Here is a 21,340-nt window from a genome sequence, read left to right on the forward strand (position 1 = left end):
CCTTTCTGCCTTCTTAATTTCATTTAACAATAATAATTTGGCTGTTGCTGCCTTTTGTGGAAGCTTTGCCAAGAAGCCAACAAAAGGATCAAGCAGCAGGTAATGGAGAAATCTTCTACCTAGTGTCCTGGAGAGCATTCCCTAAGCTGAGCCATTCTGCTGCAGTACTGCATAACTCAATATCCCCCAACTCTATATTTTACAAATATAGTGGATGGGGTTTCCCATCAAACAGGGTGGATTACTATAAGGCAGCTTCCCATGGTTCTGTTTTTTTTCTTTATAAGGCCATTTTTCTAAGAGAACATGCAGCTTTAACAAATGGCGCTGTTTGGGAACTATAATGCCCAGTAACCTCCTGATCTTTACAAAAAGGCCTTTGAGAGCAATTTGTCCAATGCGAATGCCATGGAAATGTATGGCGATGAAAGAAGAACTAGGCTGACTTGGCTTGAGGGCTCAGGTATACTGTGAAGGGGGACTGCAAGGGAACAGAATTGTCCAAAGGTAGAAATTCAGACAAAGATTTGAGGCTGAAGCTGACAGGGCGTTGAGCTGATAAAAGACAGAGGTGGGATTTGAACAAGAAGGAAGAACTGAACTACCAATGGCTTTGAGGTGATTAAAAAATAAATTATTACAGTCCATTGTCTTTTTCTACTATGTTCAATAGACCTATGCCTCTTGTTGTTTTAAATCTGTCTCTGGCTGGCTGTGAAATCAGAGTTGGAGTCCAGCCACCCATACCAAAGTAAACAACCCGCACAACAACACAGCCACAAGTCCACATTTAAAAGGGTCGCCCTGAGGCTCAGTAACCCAATCCAGCAAGGGAATAATTGGACAAGGGCAGGAGGAGTGGCAGGATTCTTGGAAGTTGGAGTTTTGGGGTCAACCTGGGTAATGGGAATATCATAATGACCATGCTGGAATTTGGAGCCAAGGTTTCAAATCTGAGCTCAAATACTGTATCAACTGTACTGAAAATGCAAGCTAATTTGGCAATGCTGTTGTTCTTCAGTAGCTCTAAGAACATAGGAAATATTTGCCCAGATTTATCATTTGCTTACAATAGGCTACTAGTGTATATATTATCCAGCATTGGCCAAGTGTCAGAAGGGCCACTGCTCCCCTGCTTTCATCTCGTTTCTCCTTATACCTTCCCCCCTTTATTTTCTCTTCATTCCTCCCCTCCCTCCTTTTTCTTTCTTCCTCCCTTTCCCCCTCCTTCTCCTTCCCTTTTCCTTCCTTCCCTTTTCTTTCCTTTCTCCCTTATCCAGTTCAGAGAGGCTCTCTCTTACAATGTCTTCAAGGCTCTTTCCTCCCTTCCTTCCCTTCATACACGTCACCTTTCTTTCCCAATGACATCACAGAGGGCCACTTCACCAAGCCACAGGAGTTGTGATAAAGACAGATAGACATACAGACAAATATACATACTTTGACTTTTATATATATAGACAGAGATGACACTCTTAGCCAGCTGGAGTGCTCTGAGGGGGGAAAGTATTATTTATCAGAGGAGCACAGCACATGTACACAGACAGACTTCATCATTTAACTTGCCTTTCTTTCCTACAGCTCCAATAATGATGATGTCAAATTGTTTTCCAGTTTTTACGGTCTTTCATCTCCTCTTCTTTTTATTTCGTCTACTAGATTTTATCTCTCCAGCTTTCTCCATGCTAGTAAATCCTGCCATGTTTGACAAGTGTATTATGCACTGCCTTCTCTTCCTCAAGCTGTGGGTGAATTACCTGTCTTGTTTGTTATAGGGACACCGTCTGATGGGCATGATCACTTATCATAAAGAAGGGGAGGCTTTTCCTCTCGGGCATTATAATACTGTAAAATGCAACATTGCATCTTTAATTGTGTAGAATTTATCAAAATACAATGTAACACTATTAACACAGAGAGATGTATGTACCTGAACTGGATGCTGTTGCCAAAAATGAATAAACGCAACAAAGGAGAAATGATATACTATCTACATATAGTATATGAGTCACCAGTACTTCTAGCTGTGCAATATATGATTATATAGAGTTTCTAGTTTTTGACACACATAATCTTTTGTAGTGTAACAATACCCCTTTCAAACATTCACACCCCAAGTTTGATTTCCTAATAAATAATAATAATAATAATAATAATAATAATAATAATCAGATCTGAACTCATTATTCACCAATATATTACATAGTCCAAGGCACTTGGAAAGTGTCCAACATGTGATCCAATACAAAAGCCAGCATAGTGATATTGTTTGCTGTGTACTAATCTTGTTGTGTATCAAATAATAATAAATACCCCACTTTTGCTTTCTAAAAAGAGACACAACTCTAACTACTGTATTTTCAAATATTCTAAGGACCTTATTGCACTGTCGCAATAGTTGATAATGGATATGTACTGACTTGAGCACCTTCAATATCTCACCTCTCTTCAGTGTTGCAATTTAGCTGATTTGCCATGGTAAGACTTCTAGCTACCATCATAACTTTTCCCTACTCACCCTTAGTACTAAATGCCTCTTCCTTCCATATGTGGCAGTGATGTGCAGCTCTGGTTCTCTGCAGGTTACATTTCAGAGGAAAGAACTGACTAAATTGCCAGTAAACATTCCTCGTTTAAGAAAACCCATTGACATTCATAGTGTTGCCATAAGCCAACATGTGAGGCACACATGAACAAGGTGAAACTATGATAAGTTTTTCTTGACAAGATTTATTCCAAGGTTTGTCACTGCCTTCCTCTGAGGCTGAGAAAGTATCACTTGGTGTATTTCCAGGCATGAGATGTTGAAAATAGCAACCTTCTACAAGCCTCCTATACTAGTGATTTGTTATGTATATAATCGAGATTGCCGACTATATTGTGTGTATATATTGGTGTGTATTTTCCCCTAACTCTATGTTGCTAGAGGTTGTGGGAGGGACTACAGACCACGTGACTCTGATCTTAGAATGTTCTGAGTGAGACTCCATTTTAGAAAGTTTTTGAATCAGAAGTCAGTTGAGGCTTGAGTCAGTTGGAAGCTAGAAGTCAGGCAGTCTGTTGATGTCAATTAGAGCAGGAATATAGGCAGTATGCTGCAGTGAGACGTTAGTAAATATTGGAGTCTGTTTGCATCTGACGTATAATACAGTATACTACAGTTTGAAGTCTGTATAATTCAGTCAACATGAAACCAATAAGCAATATACCTGTGTGCTAAATACATGAAGCAGAGCATTGTTGAATTCGAACAAATGTTACACAGTTTAATGAGTTGTCAAGATTTCATCAGAAGTGTGCGATCACTCTGTGCACTTCCCCTTACATGTGGTTCCCAACCTGTGGTCTATGGACCACCAGTGGTCCCCAAGAACAAAAATATGGTCTGCAGCCTCACCATTACTACAGCATTGCAACGAGAATAACTGATCTTCTGAAACCCTCTTATAGTGCTGAGGTAATGGGATGTCAGGAGAAAGGCTGACTATCCACAAAAGGCACAACAAGCCTCCTGACTGTTGCTTCTCCTCCTCTTTCCTCCCCCTGAGTGAAGCCATTCCATATGGTACCTGGAAGCGGGGACACTGTAGTGTCTTCGTTTTTAGGCCTGTTCCTGGGGTTATTTGGGGTGTTGATTCAGAAAATTGCATTGGATAGACCACATCAGCTCTAGATTATTAAATATGGTTTTCTGTGGGGGAACCGACAGTTACTACTGGATGGCATGTGTTCTGTATCAGAAACTAGAGCTGATGTGGTCTATCCAATGGAATTTTCTGAATCGGCACCCCAAATAACCAAAACGAATCTAAAGTTGACCAAAAACTGATTTGTAACCTTTTTGGTACTAATGTTGGAGAGTGGTCCCTGGTCAAAAAACATTGGGAACCACTGATCTATACTGTAGAATGAATGTGGTTTGACACCTCTTTAATTGCCAGGGCTCAATGCTCTGGAATCCTTGGCGTATGAGGCCCCAGCACTCTTTGGCAGAGAAGGATAAAATTTCTCCCACCCTGGACCTTCCACAGATTATAAATCCCATTTGTATAGTTTCCAACAGACCTCACAACCTCTGAGGACACCTGCCATAGATGTGGGTGAAACGTCAGAAGAGAATGCTTCTGGACCATGGCCATATAGCTCGGATAACTCTCACAGCAACCTAGAAAGATAAAGACTTTGCAAAACTACATAGCACGTAGCCATGGCAGTTAAAGAGTTGTCATACTGCATCCGTTCTGCTTTGTAGGAGCACCTCAAGAGCACCCTCCCGCTCTTCCCCCTCCCGGCTCTTCTGCCAAAAAGGCCGCCTGCGCCTTTAAGAGCCCTCACACCTTGCTGTAAACAAGGTGGGCTGGGATTTGGTGGGTCCTGGGTTGGGTCTGATTGGCTCCCGCTTGCGCTCTGTCTCTCTCTCTCTTGGCCTGCGTCACCTCACAGATTTCCCTCCGATCCACCTCGTCCTCTCCTTTCTCCCTCTCCAACATCCACTCGTGTGGCGGGACGCAGAGAGGGAGTCCGCGGCGTCTCCTTCTTGGCTGGAGGGTGGGAGCTAGGCGAGCCTTTTAAGAGCCCTCATAGCATGCTGTAAACAAGGTGGGCTGGGATTTGGTGGGTCCTGGGTTGGGTCTGATGGTCCTCGCTGGAGACCACCGAGAGGAGGAGGAGGGTGCGTCTCCTTGGAGAGGAGGAGGAGGAGGAGGCTGTGCTGCTTTTGGGCGCCCCTCTCCCTTCTTAGGGTGACAGTAGGAGGCAGAGGAGGGGGCTGTACCGCCTTTGGATCTCTCTCCTTCGCAGGGCAGGAGCAGGAGGAGGAGGAGGAGGAGGAGGAGGAGAAGCCTGTTCCGCCTTTGGATCTCTCTCGCTGCCCCTTCGCAGGGCAGGAGGAGGAGGAGGAGAAGCCTGTGCCGCCTTTGAGTCCTCCTTCCTTGTCTCTGTGTCCCTTCTGAGGGTGACAGGAGGAGGATCCCCTTCTCTGTCTCTCCCTCCCTTAGCAGGGCGGGAGGAGAAGGAGGCGGAGGAGGCGGCGGCTTCTCTTCCTCCTCCTCCTCTTCTTCTCTGTCTCCCAGTGGCTCCCAGCCTCCTCCTCCTCCTCCGCCGCACTGTCAGCCGAGGCGGGCATGGAGCGGAGGAGCCCATCGGGGAGGCTGAAGCCCGGCAGCGGGAGCTTGGGGAGCCGGGCGGCGCCGGAGGGGCGCAGTAGCAGCAGCAGCACTAGCGGGGTCCCTGTGGTGCCTGCTTCGGGCGCGCTGCTCCAGCGGGTGGGCAGCTGCCCGCCTCCCTCGCCCTCGCCGTCCCCCGCGGAGCCCTCGGAGCTGATCCGCCGCGCGGTGGACTTCAAGAGTCAGGGCGCGCAGTGCTACAAGGAGAAGAAATTCCGCGAAGCCATCGGCAAGTACCACCGGGCGCTGCTGGAGCTGAAGGGGCTCCCGCTCTCGGCCCGGGAGGAAGAGGAAGAGGAGCGGGGAGGAGGAGGAGGAGGAGGGAAGGAGGTCCCCCCGCACCCCCGAGATGCTCACCCTGCCTCCACCGCCGCCGCCTCCGCCGCCGCCGCCGCCGCCGCCTGCAAGCTCACGGAGGAGCAGCGGCAGCTCCTGGAGAGCATCGAAATTGACTGTTACAACAGCCTGGCAGGTCAGCGGGAGCTCTGGGGAGGGGAGGGAGGGGAAGGAAGGGCAGGTTGGGGGACTCCCATCGACCTTTTCCCTGCCTTTGGGGGGACGGGCGAGGGGAGCTTTGGGGGGCGCTGGACCCGGCCCTCTTGCGCCCCAGGAATAAACTTCTCCTCCAAAGAGAGATGCCGGATGGATCCACAGCCAATGGGCAGGCTTGATGGGCAGGGGGAAAGGGGGACCCCCGGGGCCATCTAGTCCCGCCCGCTTTGCCAGGGTCGCAAATGCCCTTGGAGAGCATCCTCGCGAGGGGAAAGAGAAGGGAAAACCTCCCATCACACCAGAGCGTGGATCCACTTTAAATCCGGTTTCTGCTTCCTGCAGAATTCTGGGGTTTGTAGCGTGGTGAGGCCCAGGACCTGTCTGGGGACTTCATCACACTAGAGCAGGCATGGGCAAACTTGGGCCCTCCAGGTGTTTTGGACTTCAACTCCCACAATTCCTAACAGCCCTACCAACTGTTAGGAATTGTGGGAGTTGAAGTCCAAAACACCTGGAGGGCCCAAGTTTGCCCATGCCTGCACTAGAGTTTGGATCTCCTTTAAATCCACTTTAGGGAGTTGCCTTTAAACAGCTCAGCCAGACTGGTCCTGGGCCTCACCAAAGTACAAACCCCAGAATTCTGCAGGAAGCAGAAACCGGATTTAAACTGGATCCACGCTCTGGTGTGATGAGGTAGTAACTGAGCTGTTTAAAGCCCCCTCCCTAAAGTGGATGCAAAGTGGATCCAAACTCTAGTGTGATGAGGTCCATGTAGAATCATAGAATCATAGAGTTGGAAGAGAGACCTCCGGGTCCATCCAGTCCAACCCCCTGCCAAGAAGCAGGGGAGTCGCATTCAGAGCACCCCAACAGATGGCTATCCAGCCTCTGCTTAAAAGCCTCCAAAGAAGGAGCCTCCATCACACTCCGAGGCAGAGAGTTCCACTGCTGAACAGCTCTCCCACACAATGAGGAAGTTCTAGGTGGAATCTCTTTTCCTGTAGTTTGAAGCCATTGTCCTAGTCTCCAGGGCAGCTTGCTCCCTCCTCCCTATGACTTCCTCTCACATATTCATACATGGCTATCATGTCTCCTCTCACCCTTCTCTTCTGCAGGCTAAACATGCCCAGCTCTTTAAGCTGCTCCTCATAGGACTTGTTCTCCAGACCCTTGATCATTTTTGTCACTCTCCTTTTGACACATTATAGCTTGTTGACATTTCCCTTCAATTATGGTGCCCAGAATTGGACACAGTGTGAGTCCAGGTGTGGCCTGACCAGGGCAAAATAGAGGGGTAGCATGGCATCCCTGAATCTAGACACTAGACTCCTATTTATGCAGGCCAAAATCCCATTGGTTTTTTTTAGCAGCCATGTCACATTGTTGGCTCATATTTAACTTCTTGTCTACGAGGACTCCAAGATCTTTTTCATATGTACTCCTTCCAAGTCAGGCATCCCCCATTCTGTATCCCAAGGAAAGAGAGCCCCTACCTTTCCTACATCCACAAATTCCATAATAATAATAGTTTTATTTGTTACCCAGCTCTCCCAACGTATTAAGGCGGGTACAACACGGTCAAACCACATCAACATAAAAAATACATTGAACGAAATACATGTATCAAAACACACCACTATACAATGCATACTCGGGGTGGTTTACAAAGGCACTCCAGGGTGCAGCATATAATATTATACACAAGTATAAAACAATATCATATAAAAATATAACTACAACCACTATCAACACATATAACATAAAAGCAAAATAGCACAATTTTAAAAACACAGAACATCTGTAAATAGAACTAGCTGCCATCAGTTTGCAACTAAAGTGCCAGAGTATCAGCCTCATATGGATCTATTTCAGCCTATTCGAGGTCAAAAGCCTGTTTAAACATCCATGTTTTAAAGAAGTTTTTCCTAATGTTTCTTACAATGATAGAGAGCCAAGGTTTTTCACCCAAACCTCTCCAAATGGGACTGGGATCCTCACTAATTTCATGAGCTGTGAGATTTTGAGAGCTATTTTTGATGGGGTAAGTAGGTTGGTAGAAACATTACAAGACTTTTTCTGTAGGCTGCTCCCAGGCAGACAACTGGACTTTTGTTTACTTACTACCTTTGTGGCTGGTAGTTCCTAGAGATCTTCTTTGAATGTTGCCTCTTTGTCTTCAGTCTTAATATTATCCGAATCTTTTGCAATGCCATTACTTCATACCTCAGAGATCCTTTTGTTGAAATGACAGTAAATATGTTGGGCGTGGGTGTCAAATTTTACTCCCATAGATCTTTTCTTCTAAATTAGAGCCAGCAGAGGAAAATTCAGTGGGCCAGGAAGATAAGTGAACATATACATAAACATATGTAACTTGTGGCTCCAGAGAGGCTGACAGATTTCCAAAACATCACCTGCTTGGATGAGAGCCCAACTCACCCAATTCATAAAGTGTTATTTTCAGTCAGCAGGTGTATAGTCAGATATAAACTGGCAATGTCACTTTATGTATTGGGTAAAATAGACTGCTGTCTACAAAAGTGTGATGTGTTGAAACTGCTGGGAGATTATATTATTGTTTTCATCATAACAGACTTAGACTCGCTCCAGGGTTTGTCACTAGTGGAAAATATGCAGGCATGCAGTGCCGCAGCACCATAAATGCCCGTACTTTCACACATCGAAAGGGGGAAATGCTTTTGGGGCCTAAGAGTTGCTTTCCTCCAAGTAACCCAGGGGTCCAGCAATAAAGACACCAACGGAGGGTGCAAACTATTTGTGGGGGCTCATTTGCTTCCTTATGGTACAGTTCCACATGTATATGCCTTCATGTTAGCTGTCAACTTATGGTGACCCCATGAATTTGATAGGGTTTTCTTGGGCAAGGAATACTCAAAGGTGGTTTGTCAGCTCCTTTGTCTGAAATATAGCCTACAGTACTAATGAGGCCTCGTCCTGCGTAGTTTTTATTTCTGTAGGAAGCATGGAAGACACATGGGTTATGAATGGGGCTTCTTGGAGATGGATAGGAATGTGATGTAGATGTGGGGATAAATACTCCCATAATTATATTGAGGGAGAAGAGAAAAAGGAAGAAGGGATCCCGGGTTCCTCGTATCTGCCTCATTGCATAAAACAATTCCAGTAATTCCATCTAACAGTTTTCATGTTTATGCCCCTTAGGGCAAATAAGAACAGGGACAATAATGCACTAGAATAGGCAAAATATCTGGGTTGTTGGTGTCATTCAAGAGGAATGCAAATAGGAAGCTAATTTAATGGTAGTAACTTCAATGTGGTTGGTTGCTTTTCCAAAGACTACGGTTCACACACTGTTTTCCAAGATCATTCTGCTCTGCACTCACACCTGCCCACGCTCTGAATCCTCTCGGCTTGTGCGGCGGCCTGTTTCCTCTGCCTGCTTCCTGCAATTGTTTTACCACAAGTTCGATTCTGTGGTTTGTTATTAGAGGTGTTATAAGAACGAGTTGTCTGTTCTAGAATCAGTGGTTGCCAAAAGCTTCTCGTATCAAGAGACTGTTATTTTTTTTCTTTTTGTATTGAATATATACATGCAAGGTCAGCTATGGATTTCAGTGGGAAGAGGCAGCCAAGACCAGATGTGTGAGCAGAACAACCAAGTAAATGTTCATGTTCTGAGCAAGCGCCAGTGGAACAACGTACGATGAGGGGTATTGTGCAATTTAGAAACTTTATATACTTTTAACAAGCAAAAAGCATCTCCCCATTTTCCTAGTCATGACAGTCAGTAAACGGCTACTAGGACAAAATGGTCATTAGTCATTATTAGTCATGAGGGAGCTCTGGGTGAGTCTCTTTCAGTCCCACTCCCTCTCTGCACTTCTCTGTGTGATTTGTGAAGATACTACTTTGTTGTTGTGTGCCTTCAAATCATTTCTGACTCATGGCAACTATAAGGTGAGCCTATCATGGGATTTTCTTGGCATGATTTCTTCAGAGGGGGATTTGCCTTTGCTTTCCCCTGATGCTGAGAGTGTGTGACTTGCCCAAGGTCAACCAGTGTGTTTCTGTGTCTAGGAGGGTTCAAATCCTAGTCTTCAGGGTTGTAGTCCAACACTCAAACCATTACTACCTTACAGAGTTACTGTTTGGTTTACTGAGTGGATGAAGGCAAAATATTTTGAAAGCTAATAAAACTGCTATAGCAAAGCCATGAACCTTCCCTGGGTGATGCCTTTAAGATGCTTTGAATCATAACTCCCATCAACCCTAGCCACTGTAGCCAATTGTCAGGGGTGGTGAGAATTATAGCCTAAAATACCTAGAGGCTAGAACACATGCTCTTAGATTCTTTTGCCATTGTTTCTGTACATTTGACATCATCTATTTTAGTACATTTATCATGGGAAGGCAAAATGGTGAAGAGGGGCATATACTGAGTGAGGGCACTTTACATTTCTCTTGCTCCAGTCCTTACATAAAATGTACATCAGAGATAGAGCTTTGTTATCTCCCTCCCTCCCTCCCCCCCTCTCTCTCTCTCTCAATCTCGCTCTCCACAGTGGGGAAAAATAGCACATGCAAGTTTCCCTTCCATGTCCTACCTCTTCCTCAAGCTTTTAATTACTTGTTTAATTAGGCACAATCTATGAATATATAAGAATCATAAATGACTTGAGTATACAAAAGGTGAAAAACCAAACATCTTGTTTAGTAATAACAATTGCCATGAGCTTAGTGCATCCACAGATGCCCACATCTGGACCCAAGCCTATCTATTTCAACATTTTACTTTCTGTTCAAACATCTCCTTTCATGCAGTCCTGCAAACAGCAGAGCAATATGGGATATTTTCTATGTATGTGTACAGAAGTGTGTGTGTGCGTGAGAGAGAGAGAGAGAGAGAGAGAGAGAGAGAGAGCTTTTTTAAAGAGTTGCAAATACCACCATCTCCTGACCTATGCACTACAACAGCAGTTCTCAACCTGTGGGTCCCCAGGTGCTTTGACATACAACTCCCAGAAATCCCAGCCAGTTTACTAGCTGTTAGGATTTTTGGGAGTTGAAGGCCAAAACATCTGGGGACCCACAGGTTGAGAACCATTGCACTACAGGTATATAACACCTAACCATTTTCCCTAAAGGGAGTATGGCCTTTGATGGTGAGAGAGGGGTTCCCCAATGCTAACATAAGGCATAAATGTATTATGAACAATGGCATGACATCTTACGCTGCCTGACGTGGGGGACTAGCAGTTCCTTCCCCCATTGATGTGACAATGCTTAAGAACATATTTATATCAATTGGCTACAAATTGTTTCTTTCTTTCCTGGAAACTTGCCATGGCCTGACAGCCTATAGCATTTCTATGGACCACCACTTGAAGTAACACTGACGAATGGGACCGCAAAGTCATATATTGTTAGAACTACCACATCTCACTTTTGCGTAGTGCTAATGCCAGCATTATGGTCTTACTCCCCTGGGACATGAGACCTGAGAAAGTCTATCAGGTCGAAAGAGTCCTATTGGAGAAAAAAAGACAAGGCAACATTTTGTGATGCGCCTCCCCATGCAGCAACATGGTTTGCATTGTTTGTACTCATTCTTCATTTCCAAATTCAGTGTCACAAAGGCTAAAGCCCATTCCCTAACAGAGGTGGTGGGGGAGCAGGACACACCTTCCTCTGAGGGTTCCCCCTTGTCCAGATGAATTCTAAAAGGAAGTAGAATTTCTCAGAAAAAGAGCTTTCAATTTCTCCGAAGCCATAGAATTGTGCTTTTCTGTAACAGGGAGGAGATGTGAGAAAGTAAAGAAGCTGGCATGTCTTTTTGCTGTTTGCAAGGGCATGCCATCAAATCTGGTCCATCTATGTATGTTTCACACACATATATACACATCATTTGATGCTCCAGGTCTCGTCGTTGATCCCATTAGCAATCTCTTTCTGGAACACATTACATTCCAATGTTGCCGTTTGATGTGAGAACTCAGGCGATGGTATTTTTTAAAATCAGCATTGGTTCTTTCATGTGCCAAAGAGATTCCCTGATCTTGCAGTCAATCAGTGATAAACATGAATTTACAAGAATGTAAATGTTTTGTGCTGCTTCAATCAAAGGTTATCCAAAACCAACATTTAGCCTTTTAAACACACCATTTTATTTCTCAAATATAGATCCCCTCTCAGCTGAACATTTCAGACCACATGGGTTATTTTTCCTGGAGCTGCTCTTTCTTTGTATATCTATGTGTTCCAGCACCAAGCTCCTTATCAAAGTGTAATTCTGTCTCTTTCAGGGGTAAAAAAGAGGCAAACTCTACTCTTGCAGAATTGCTTCCATTTCATATTGCACTGTGCTTGCAAGGTACCTATAGATCATCAGGGCTACGGTATAGCATTAATAATTCAGTCAGGGCTGAAGTGCTGCCTAGTTTTGAAAAATAGATATTGCTAACTGGAAATATTTGCACTGTCTTCAATCTTGAGATGCCAGTTAAGTGAAGCGGGAGGGGGAATAGGTTTGAAAGACTCGGAGAGCTGTCTGATTGCCGAATGGCAGCCGTGGCCTCTACCCAGTGTGTTTGGAACTATTTTGCATCACAATACTAGCCCTTATTGGATATTGTGCTATTTTAGATTCCTTTTATAATTCCTCATTGTTCCCTTTCTGGATTTTCCTACTGCAAGAGCGAAATACACTTCTCACGTTTTTCCTTGATGTGCTTTGCACCTTGGGGTAGATGTGCTGATGTTCAATGCGCATTACAAGCTTTTGTGTGCAAACCAAGCAGAACACATTTTGTGTGTTTTTTTCATAACACAAATCACACCATGGTACTTAGTGCTGTGGATCCAATATGTGGGTTTGTGCAGACAAACATGGTTTTCTGAAGGTCAGAGTCATTTTAGAATTTTGGAAGCCCTGACCTGTCTTTTGCCCTAATCTGCTCTATCTTTCCCCCCCTGTTTCCCAATTTCAGTGCTTTTTACGGCTTTGTACATCTGCCAGTCACGGCTCTTCTGAGTGCATTGGCACCAAGCTGCCCTTCTGCTTAGTTCAACGTCTCATGTCACCTTCCAATGTCAGTGCAACACAATGAATCATAACAACAAGCTGGCACTGCACTGCCCTCTGTGTATACTACATACATGCTGGTAATCTGAATGTTAGAATGAATCTGTTAGAGGACAGCATAATTAACCTTAGCTGGAAGGACAGCCTGATCTACAAACCAGTGGAATGTTGATGACATACAGTAACACTAATGGGACTACATTCGCATCCATCAAAGCAATATGGTATCCATATAAAGTGTGTGTGTGTGTATTTGCAGGGCAAGCCAACAGTACAATATGCCTCCTTATCCACAGGGGATATGTTTCCAGACTTGGATATATGAAGCCATTGATAATAGCAAATCCTATTATTTTTAGTGGAACAAACAAGTTCCTGCAGGAGGCCCTAAGTAAATAAGTGAAAACATGGAAACTGCCTATATTTGGCTTATGCTTTATTTTTCTTGTGACTGCTCTGGGCTCTCTAGATTTAAAAGTGACCCACCAGCTTCTTTTAATACTTGTGTTTCCTTATGGGTTACAAGGTTTATTATCACCAGCTACTTTGGAGCCTGTCATTAGGAAGAAGAGTAGGACAGAAATATCTGTGAAGTGAATAAAGTGAGTGCTGCAGTGGTCTGAACATTGGATTGCAACTCTAGAGATCAGGGTTTGAATCTTCACTGGGCTACGGAAGGCAAGGAGTGACTTTGGGCATATCACATTCTTTCCACCTCAGAGGAAGGCAAAAACAAATCTTGCTAAGAGAACCCCATGACAGGTTTGCTTTAGAGTCTCCATATGTCAGAAATTATTTATAGGCACAGAATTACAAAAAACAGGACCAAAGAAGGGTACTGCATTGACTTCAACATAAGATTGTACAGCTCTCTTGCGACCTCATCAGTTGGAGTGAAATCAGCATCCTAAGAGGCTTTGACCCCATCTGGAGGACAGAGGCCCACATCACATGATGTCGTGTGACTTCTGGCGTAGACCCCGTCCCCGACTAAAGTGAAAATATCACGACGTTGTGTGATAGCCAGTGTGGGGCTCCATCCTCAAAACAGGCTGGAAGCATCCTAGGATGCTGAATCTGGTGAGTGTGATGAGATCGCTTGAAGTCTGAAAGCACTGGAAGGGAAAGTGGGGACGTGGAAGGCACGGGGGTCTGATGCCAACTGGCATCCCTTCTTTGCCCTCCATGCACTGCAGTTCTGGTTTTTTTCCCTAAGGCTTCCAAAAGAAACTTTAAATATATATACACACAACAACAACAACAACAACAACACACTCCCTGCTGTTGTGTACCTTCATGCCATTTCACCCTTAAAGGCAAACCTATAATGCCGTGTTCATTTTCAGTGCATCAATGCTGAGCAATGCTTACAGATTTAGGCGGAGCTTGGAAGTATGTATTATTACAGCTTCAACAATTTCACAGTGGACATTTTGGCTGGAGAATTAGGAGTCTTAGAGTACCATAAGGTCATTCTTTTCCAGCTCTAAATTTCTGGAGTTGAGCAAGATTAAGGGAGGCCAACATAATTTAGAAGTCTGAGAGGTTTCCTCAAAACCCTGCTCATCTGGTCATATTGGGCAAAATTCTCTCTGCCTGCAAAGAAGGCTGTGGCAAACCCCCATGTGAACAAATATTGCCAAGAAATCTCATACATTTGGGGTGGGGTGGTGGGGGATGAAGTCAAGAAGCAACAACAATTCTCTGAATTGGTGGCATATGGCTTGGGCAAGATGACATCAGCAGAACGTCTTTCATGAATTATCCTGCCTTCTTGCCTCTGCCCATCTATGATTGCCATAGAGAAGGATTATCTAAGAATATGCTTTTTTAATTACATGGGTCTTAATCCTATTTATAGTCTCAACTACAGTAGAATGATTAGATCAATAGGATCTACAGAACTCACCATTCAGGTATGATAGGTCTGCTTTGGTTAGCTCTGATAATTTAGAATAATAGATTCTAAATATGTTACCACAGAGACATTTGACATATCGAGAGATTACAAAGAACTGAGAGTGATCTGGATTCAGATCCCAAGTACCGTAAGTTATGGCTTTTCTTTCCAGAACTGGGCATGTCAATTTTTCTTAACCTCATTTTCCTATCTTTAAAATGAGAAAATCTGTGGCTCTACTCCCACCCCTAGCCACATGATAATTTGAGAGTGAATTTGCTAAGGAAGACATTTTATATGTCATAAGGAATAAGCAGTAGGATGTGTAGTGATCAAAAGATTTGCATTTTGACAACCTGAAAAACAATCTGGGACAGTTGGGTCTGTTGTGGAGACCATCATAGATACATATTAAAGATAAATAATTGAATACCATAGTCAGGTTCATCCATGCTATAGTATTCTCACTTTCTATGTATGGGAATAAAAGAGTGTTTAGACAGTGCAGAAAGCTGGCAAAAGAAAACTTATTTAATTATAGTGCTAGAGGAAAGATCTACAGATACAATAAATCACCAAAAACACAGATAAATTGGTCAGAAAGCAAATGAACCTTGAACTGTCCCTAGAAGCCAACGTAATGAAATTGAGGCTATCATATTTTGAATCTTTTAGCTGGCATTCGCTTACTAATGTTTGCAAGCCTATATATGCCAGCAAATGTGTTTATTTTTTGTCATTGTGGAGATTGGTAGTCTCCTCCACCTTCTACAATGATCAAACTCCATCAACTAGATATGTTTGCTATGATCTCTCTCTCTCCCCCCCCCCCCAACCGACCAACTGAATAGCTGGCTAGCCCCCATACCCAAACACAGACAAATGACATCATCCACTGAATCCCCAGTAGATTTCAGCGAAAGGTGATATTGATCTTCCCTTTTGATGGGATGCAGCATTCCAAATGTAATTTAATGAGTGGCATTTTTTTCATGCAAAGGAACATGCCCTGTTTGAAGAGAAGATGATTTGTATCAAGATGGCACAGATCACAGAGAAATCCCTAGGAAGGAAATTCTGACTTATTGTGACCATTCAAAGAGTTTCTTTGGCAATATTTCTGCAGAGGAAATTTATCATTGCATTTCTCTAAGGCTGAGAGAAGGTCACACTTTTGGTTTCTGTGCCTGACAGAGGTTCAAACTCTGTTGCCACAGAGTCCTAATTTAAGACTGATAACACCAGACCATACTGTGGCCCCATCCACACAGTCCTTAATCATGAGAGCTCCCATTTCAAAATGGGGGTGGCTAGACAACATCACAGGAAAACTACAAAAGAAGGAAGCCGCAGGATAAAAAGGTCCCCTTCTATCCTGTTTCTGGCTGAAGGGTGTGGATCTTCGCATGTCTGTGTGACCCTGCATGCCAGAAAACACATGTTTTCCTTCCCTCCAGCTGATGTCCGTCCCTTTTTAAAAGCCCGAAACAGTTGATTAGCTGATTGGGTTGTCAAACAGACACACAGCTGATTGACAGGAAACACAAACAGAGAGCCATTAGAACTCTCTGAAACTCTTCAATTAACACTGTAAACAATGTAACACTGTAAACAGAGCTTTAATAAATAATTAGGGGAAGGGAGAAATCTGGCAAAAGTTTTTTTATTCCCTCCATTGTGTGTTGATCTGTATATGCACACATGCGAATATGCTTGTATTCATTCTTTTAGGATATGCTCATATGTGCATATATGGATCAGTGCATAATCATATACTTTTTTAAAAAAACTTCAGGCGGATGTCCGCTGTTCGCCCTCCATTTTATCCTGAGGCACAGAAGGGAGGTCAGTGAGGACAACAGGGGAAGAAATCCCAGGACTGACAGGTCTGTGTGGGGACCTGCTCTCAGGTTTTTTTGTCCCTTGTAGGAATCCCCTGATTTGGCACCGTCTGGAAGCGCCCTGTGATAGTTGCATTTAAAGTGGGTTTTGATGGGCAACGATAAAAGGAGATTTGATGCCCCACATGTGTTTGTGTGCAGTTTATATGGTTTCATTATGTAAATGCTCTTAAATAAGTGGCCTATAGAATTTCCGAAGGATAGGTGTAAGAGCTTCATCATTTTGATCCACTAAATTATTTCTGATTTTGGAAACTAAGCAGGGTCTGTTTAGAGATCGTCAATGAATAACAGGATCTGTAGGCTATATTTCAAAGGAAGGAGCTGCTAAAACCACTGAGTATTCCTTGCCTGTGAAAACCGTAAGGCGCGCACACACAAATACAGCCTGAACCACTTCATATTTATGTAATAATACCTCTTGTCCATACTATAAACAAAATAATTTGTGTGTTTATGAGTGCAAGATACCCACATAGATACCCAGAGAAAACGTGTTGTCCACATGTTCAACCATGTACACACAATTGTACATAAGCAACAGCACAGAATCGGACACCGTGTAAAATTCAGAGAATATATACCTGTCAACAGAAAACATTAAAATTAGTGATACAGAAGTATGGGGGGATGGCAGTACTTTTATATAAAACTGCTGAAAGACAGCAGTTAGAACTCAATAGAGACTCAGCAAACAACAACAACAACAAAATTTGAATATGCTGAGACTTCAGTTGTAGGAAAAGATAAAGATTTCACTGGATTGAAAAAGAAAGGATTAGTTGGGAGAAGGAAGGCAACTGATGTAGAAATAGATTTGACGAATACTTGTGAGAAACACGAGCCAAACAAACACTAGCCATGACCACAGTTCTTTCTTGGTGTCCTTTTACATAACATAATTTTAGCACTATGATTCCACTTTTAACTTGTGGGTTCCATCCAATGGAATCCTTGGATATGCAGTTCAGGGAGGGATATTTAAGATTTTCAGCCAGAGAGCTCTTGTGCCTCTCCAAATTACAAACCCCAGGACTCCATAGGATGAAGCTATGGCAACTGAAGTAGAATCCTAGCACTACATTTTGAAACACCTTGTATAATTGAGTACTGTGAGAATAGCTGAGAAGCAGCACAAAGCATGAAACAGGTTAGAAAGAAATCCAAAGATTTGATGGTCTTGCTAAAAGAATTATGTATGGGTGGGTGCTAATCCTGTAAGCCATAGAATGTCCCCCTCTACCTCTTTTCATCTCTCTCCATTGTAGCATTTTTCTTAAATGAAATGTGGGGTTAAATATTGCTATTTTTATAGACGGGTTGCTTGCCTGTTAATTTGCTTCTGACTCTGCCATTCAAATATGTCAGGAGGGACCCAAATTCACTTTGGGTGATCCAGGAGATTCTGCCTTTGTCCTGCATGAATCCTGAAAGCTTCCAAGTGAATATGATTCATTTTGGGATTTGAACAGGTGATGCTGTCAGCTAAACACAAGTCTCTTATTTTTAGCTGCTAATGGGCCCTTTCACACCACGCAATTATAGGGCAGCATTGTGTGTATGTGCCTTCAAGTCATATATTGACTTAAGGCAACTCCATTCATTTCATAGGGTTTTCTTAGCAAGGAATATTCAGAGGTGGGTTTGCCAGTTCTTTCCTCTGAAATATATTCCATAGCACCTGTTATTCCTTGGTGGTCTCCCATCCAAATGCTAGCCAAGGCTGATCATGCTTAGTTTCCAAGATCAGATGTGATCTAGTACCTTTAAGGCATTTAGCTCTGTTGCAGTAAAGTGGCTGTGGCTGCATCCTCTGTAATCCTGGGCTTTGTCAGTTGGTAAGGGACCAGAAGAGCTCTCTGGCTGAGAATTCAAAATGCCCCACCCTGAACTGCAAACCCCAGGATTCTATGAGATTCAGTCACAGAAGTGAAAGTGGAATCATAGTGGTAAAACTCTAGTATGGAAAGACCCTGTATGATTATTTAACTGTGTTGAAGACTGTCATAGAAAATGTAATCCCATCATTTCAGCATATGATTAGAAGGCTTGCAGAGCTTGAGTAATGATTTGGGAATGACTCATCACCCATCTGTGACTTTGAGCAAGCAAAGAAATGGACTTTCTTTTGCCTCATTCAGAGTGAAATTGTGAAATCGGGGAAAGGGGGTGGGAAAAGCAATGGGATCCTGATGTTGCCATCAGACAGCACTTTCCCAGGTCAGTAGGTTAGAATCTAGATGCCTCGTCTGATCATTTTGTTTCAACAGAATCAAGTAATTGACCATTTTCTACAGTTTTAACATACTGTGTTAACATAATGTCTTTTTAATTGTTGATTTGTGCATAGTACATACTTTGCAATTTTTATTCAATAATTTTTACTGGATTTCACATAAAGAGAGAATGGGGGAAAATATGCAGAGAATTATCCAAACCACTGAAAGAGCAAAACCAACCACAGATAATTAAAGAAATATGTAGAAAGACAGACCAAGCATCATATGTCAGTACATTATTCCATACACCTATATGAGTAATTGAAGAACCAAATGTCCTTCTGTTTGTATTGACATAAGAAATAAAGGGAATTTATATTGCTATAAAAAAGCTTCATGGTCCTAACACTTGTTACTTGGTTAGTTTTTCCATTCATGCCAAAAATTCAATACTTTATATTTCTGCTCCACCACAGAAAATCTCTCTTATCTTTAGCAAAATTACCTCCTGAGGCGATAAACTCATGAAAAAAAATCAAGAGTTTGTGAGATAAGGTTGAGTTATTGACATCCAACAGTGAAAACAAGCCAAGTTCTTGTGAAAAGTCAATATCTTGAGTTATGTTTTTTCCCCATTTCGTTATACAGTTCTTTCCAGAACGACATTACTACTGGGCACAACTGGAACAATCCTTTTTTGTTCTTGCACCATTTGTAACCTGATGTGCCTATGCAATGTATATGTAATTTATTGCATTTACTGTATTTACTTGAATCTAATGCTCACCTTTTGGGGCTAAATGACCTTCCCAAAATTACGCACATTCAATTAACGTAATATGGTAAGCCTTGTGCTGAGCCAAAGCACTAGGGGAAGCTGCTTTAGGAGCTCCTCTTTGAGGGACATCATCTCTAATTTAAATTGCCATGTCTTAATACTATGCAATGCTGGGATTTGTAGTTTGGTGAGGCATCAGCATTCTTTGGCAGCCCCCATGATCCCAAACTACAGCCCCCATGATCCCATAGCATTGAGCCAGGGCAGTTAAAATGGATTCATTCTACATCATAGATGCACCCCAAGGAATCCTAAGCAGGCAGCCACTGTAATACACGTCTTTTTGGCCAAAGGGTGCATTTTTTGCCACTGCGCATTACATTTGGCAGATAATACTTTTTTTTAGTTTCAGGATTTTGAAAATTAAACTGTGCATTAGATTCAATATCACATTAGACTTGATTAAGTGTTTATACCTGTTATTTCTTCTTATCCAACCTGTTCTTTGGATGTAGAAATGATTCCTCCTGGACAATATAGCAGAGCAAATAAATATTGCAGGAACAAGATGGTGTGTTAGAAGGTGTGTTAGAAGCTCCTGAGCCTATTGAAAGTGTGCATAAAAGGACTGTGAGACAAGTAGGGTAGCATTGTCCACCAGATGTATTTTCTGCCAGCCACATATTTGTGGAATATAACATGTGTTTCAGTGCATGTCAGAGTGGTATAGCATCAGGTAGCCAACACAGTGCAACTGTTTTGAGTGTTGGATGGTGATTTTGAGAGACCTGAGTACTAATCTCCAAATAGCCAGAAAACTCACTGGCTGATCATGGGGAAGCCACATTTTCACAACTTTAGAGGAAGGTAATGGCAAATCCACTCTGAACTAATCTTGGCAAGAAACCCAGTGATATGATCATCTTGGGGTTGTTATAAGTCAGAAATGATTTGAAAACACACAGAAAATCTGTATTATGTAAACAGAATCCCTTTGTGTGGGGTTGGTGGGTATGCAGGTATGTTTGGGAGGGCCTTATGGTTCCAGAATTCCCTCTCCGTAATACACATGGAGAAGTTTTATCTTGCCTATAGCAGTACATACAGCTGGTGAATGTTGGATGTCATGACCAGCAAAGTACATGGCTGATGACTACAGGAAGCGGGGAATATCATGTTATGGTCTTCAGGCCGTTGATGCATACTTTTGACACAAGAGTAGAATTGTCTAAATTAATGCTTCTCCAGCTGTCTGATATAAAGAACTGACATTTTATTTTCTAATGTGCGAGCGGGTACCATATTTGTGCTCATGTAGACACTTGTTTCTAGAAGTCCACAGCTGATAGCAGATTTTTAATTCCCAAATGTGTGTTGGTACTCTAGTTGTAAACAACCCAATTATATTTTTTAGGTTCAAAAAGAAAGAATGTAATGGCCTCGATCTCATTGCTAAACTAGAGTAGGCTCAGTGAATCAATTGGATTTATATGTGTTGACTCACCATTCAATAATGATTTCAGTAAGTATACTCTAATAGCAACTAACCAACAGGATTCTGACCAATCCGTTATTTCTCTTATCACTTCTTTTATTATTATTTTTAAAAACCCAAAAATAGTGATACAGCTCTAAGCATTATATAGTATTTGGGAATATTTGGAGTCTATCTCTATCTATTGGGAGCCCCCCCCCCCCCCCCCGGCGCAGCATGTTTAAGTGCTGAGCTGCTAACTTGCAGACCGAAAGGTCACAGGTTCAAATCCAGGGAGGGGAGGGAGCACTCGCTGTTAGCCCCAGCTTCTGCCAGCCTAGCAGTTTG

General features: G+C 42.9%; 1 protein-coding gene across 1 annotated transcript in view; it reads left to right on the forward strand.

The window, feature by feature from the left end:
• The first annotated feature begins 4,412 nt into the window (after positions 1 to 4,412).
• The window catches only part of ttc9 (tetratricopeptide repeat domain 9), a 57,638-nt gene continuing 40,710 nt past the window's right edge, over positions 4,413 to 21,340 (forward strand). Inside the window, exon 1 of the mRNA XM_062968082.1 lies at positions 4,413 to 5,637. Coding sequence (XP_062824152.1) covers positions 5,124 to 5,637 — 514 coding nt within the window. The 5' untranslated portion in view covers positions 4,413 to 5,123. The remainder of the gene's footprint in view (positions 5,638 to 21,340) is intronic.

Source organism: Anolis carolinensis, chromosome 1 (assembly GCF_035594765.1).
Source record: "Anolis carolinensis isolate JA03-04 chromosome 1, rAnoCar3.1.pri, whole genome shotgun sequence".
Classification (NCBI taxonomy): Eukaryota; Metazoa; Chordata; class Lepidosauria; order Squamata; family Dactyloidae; genus Anolis; species Anolis carolinensis.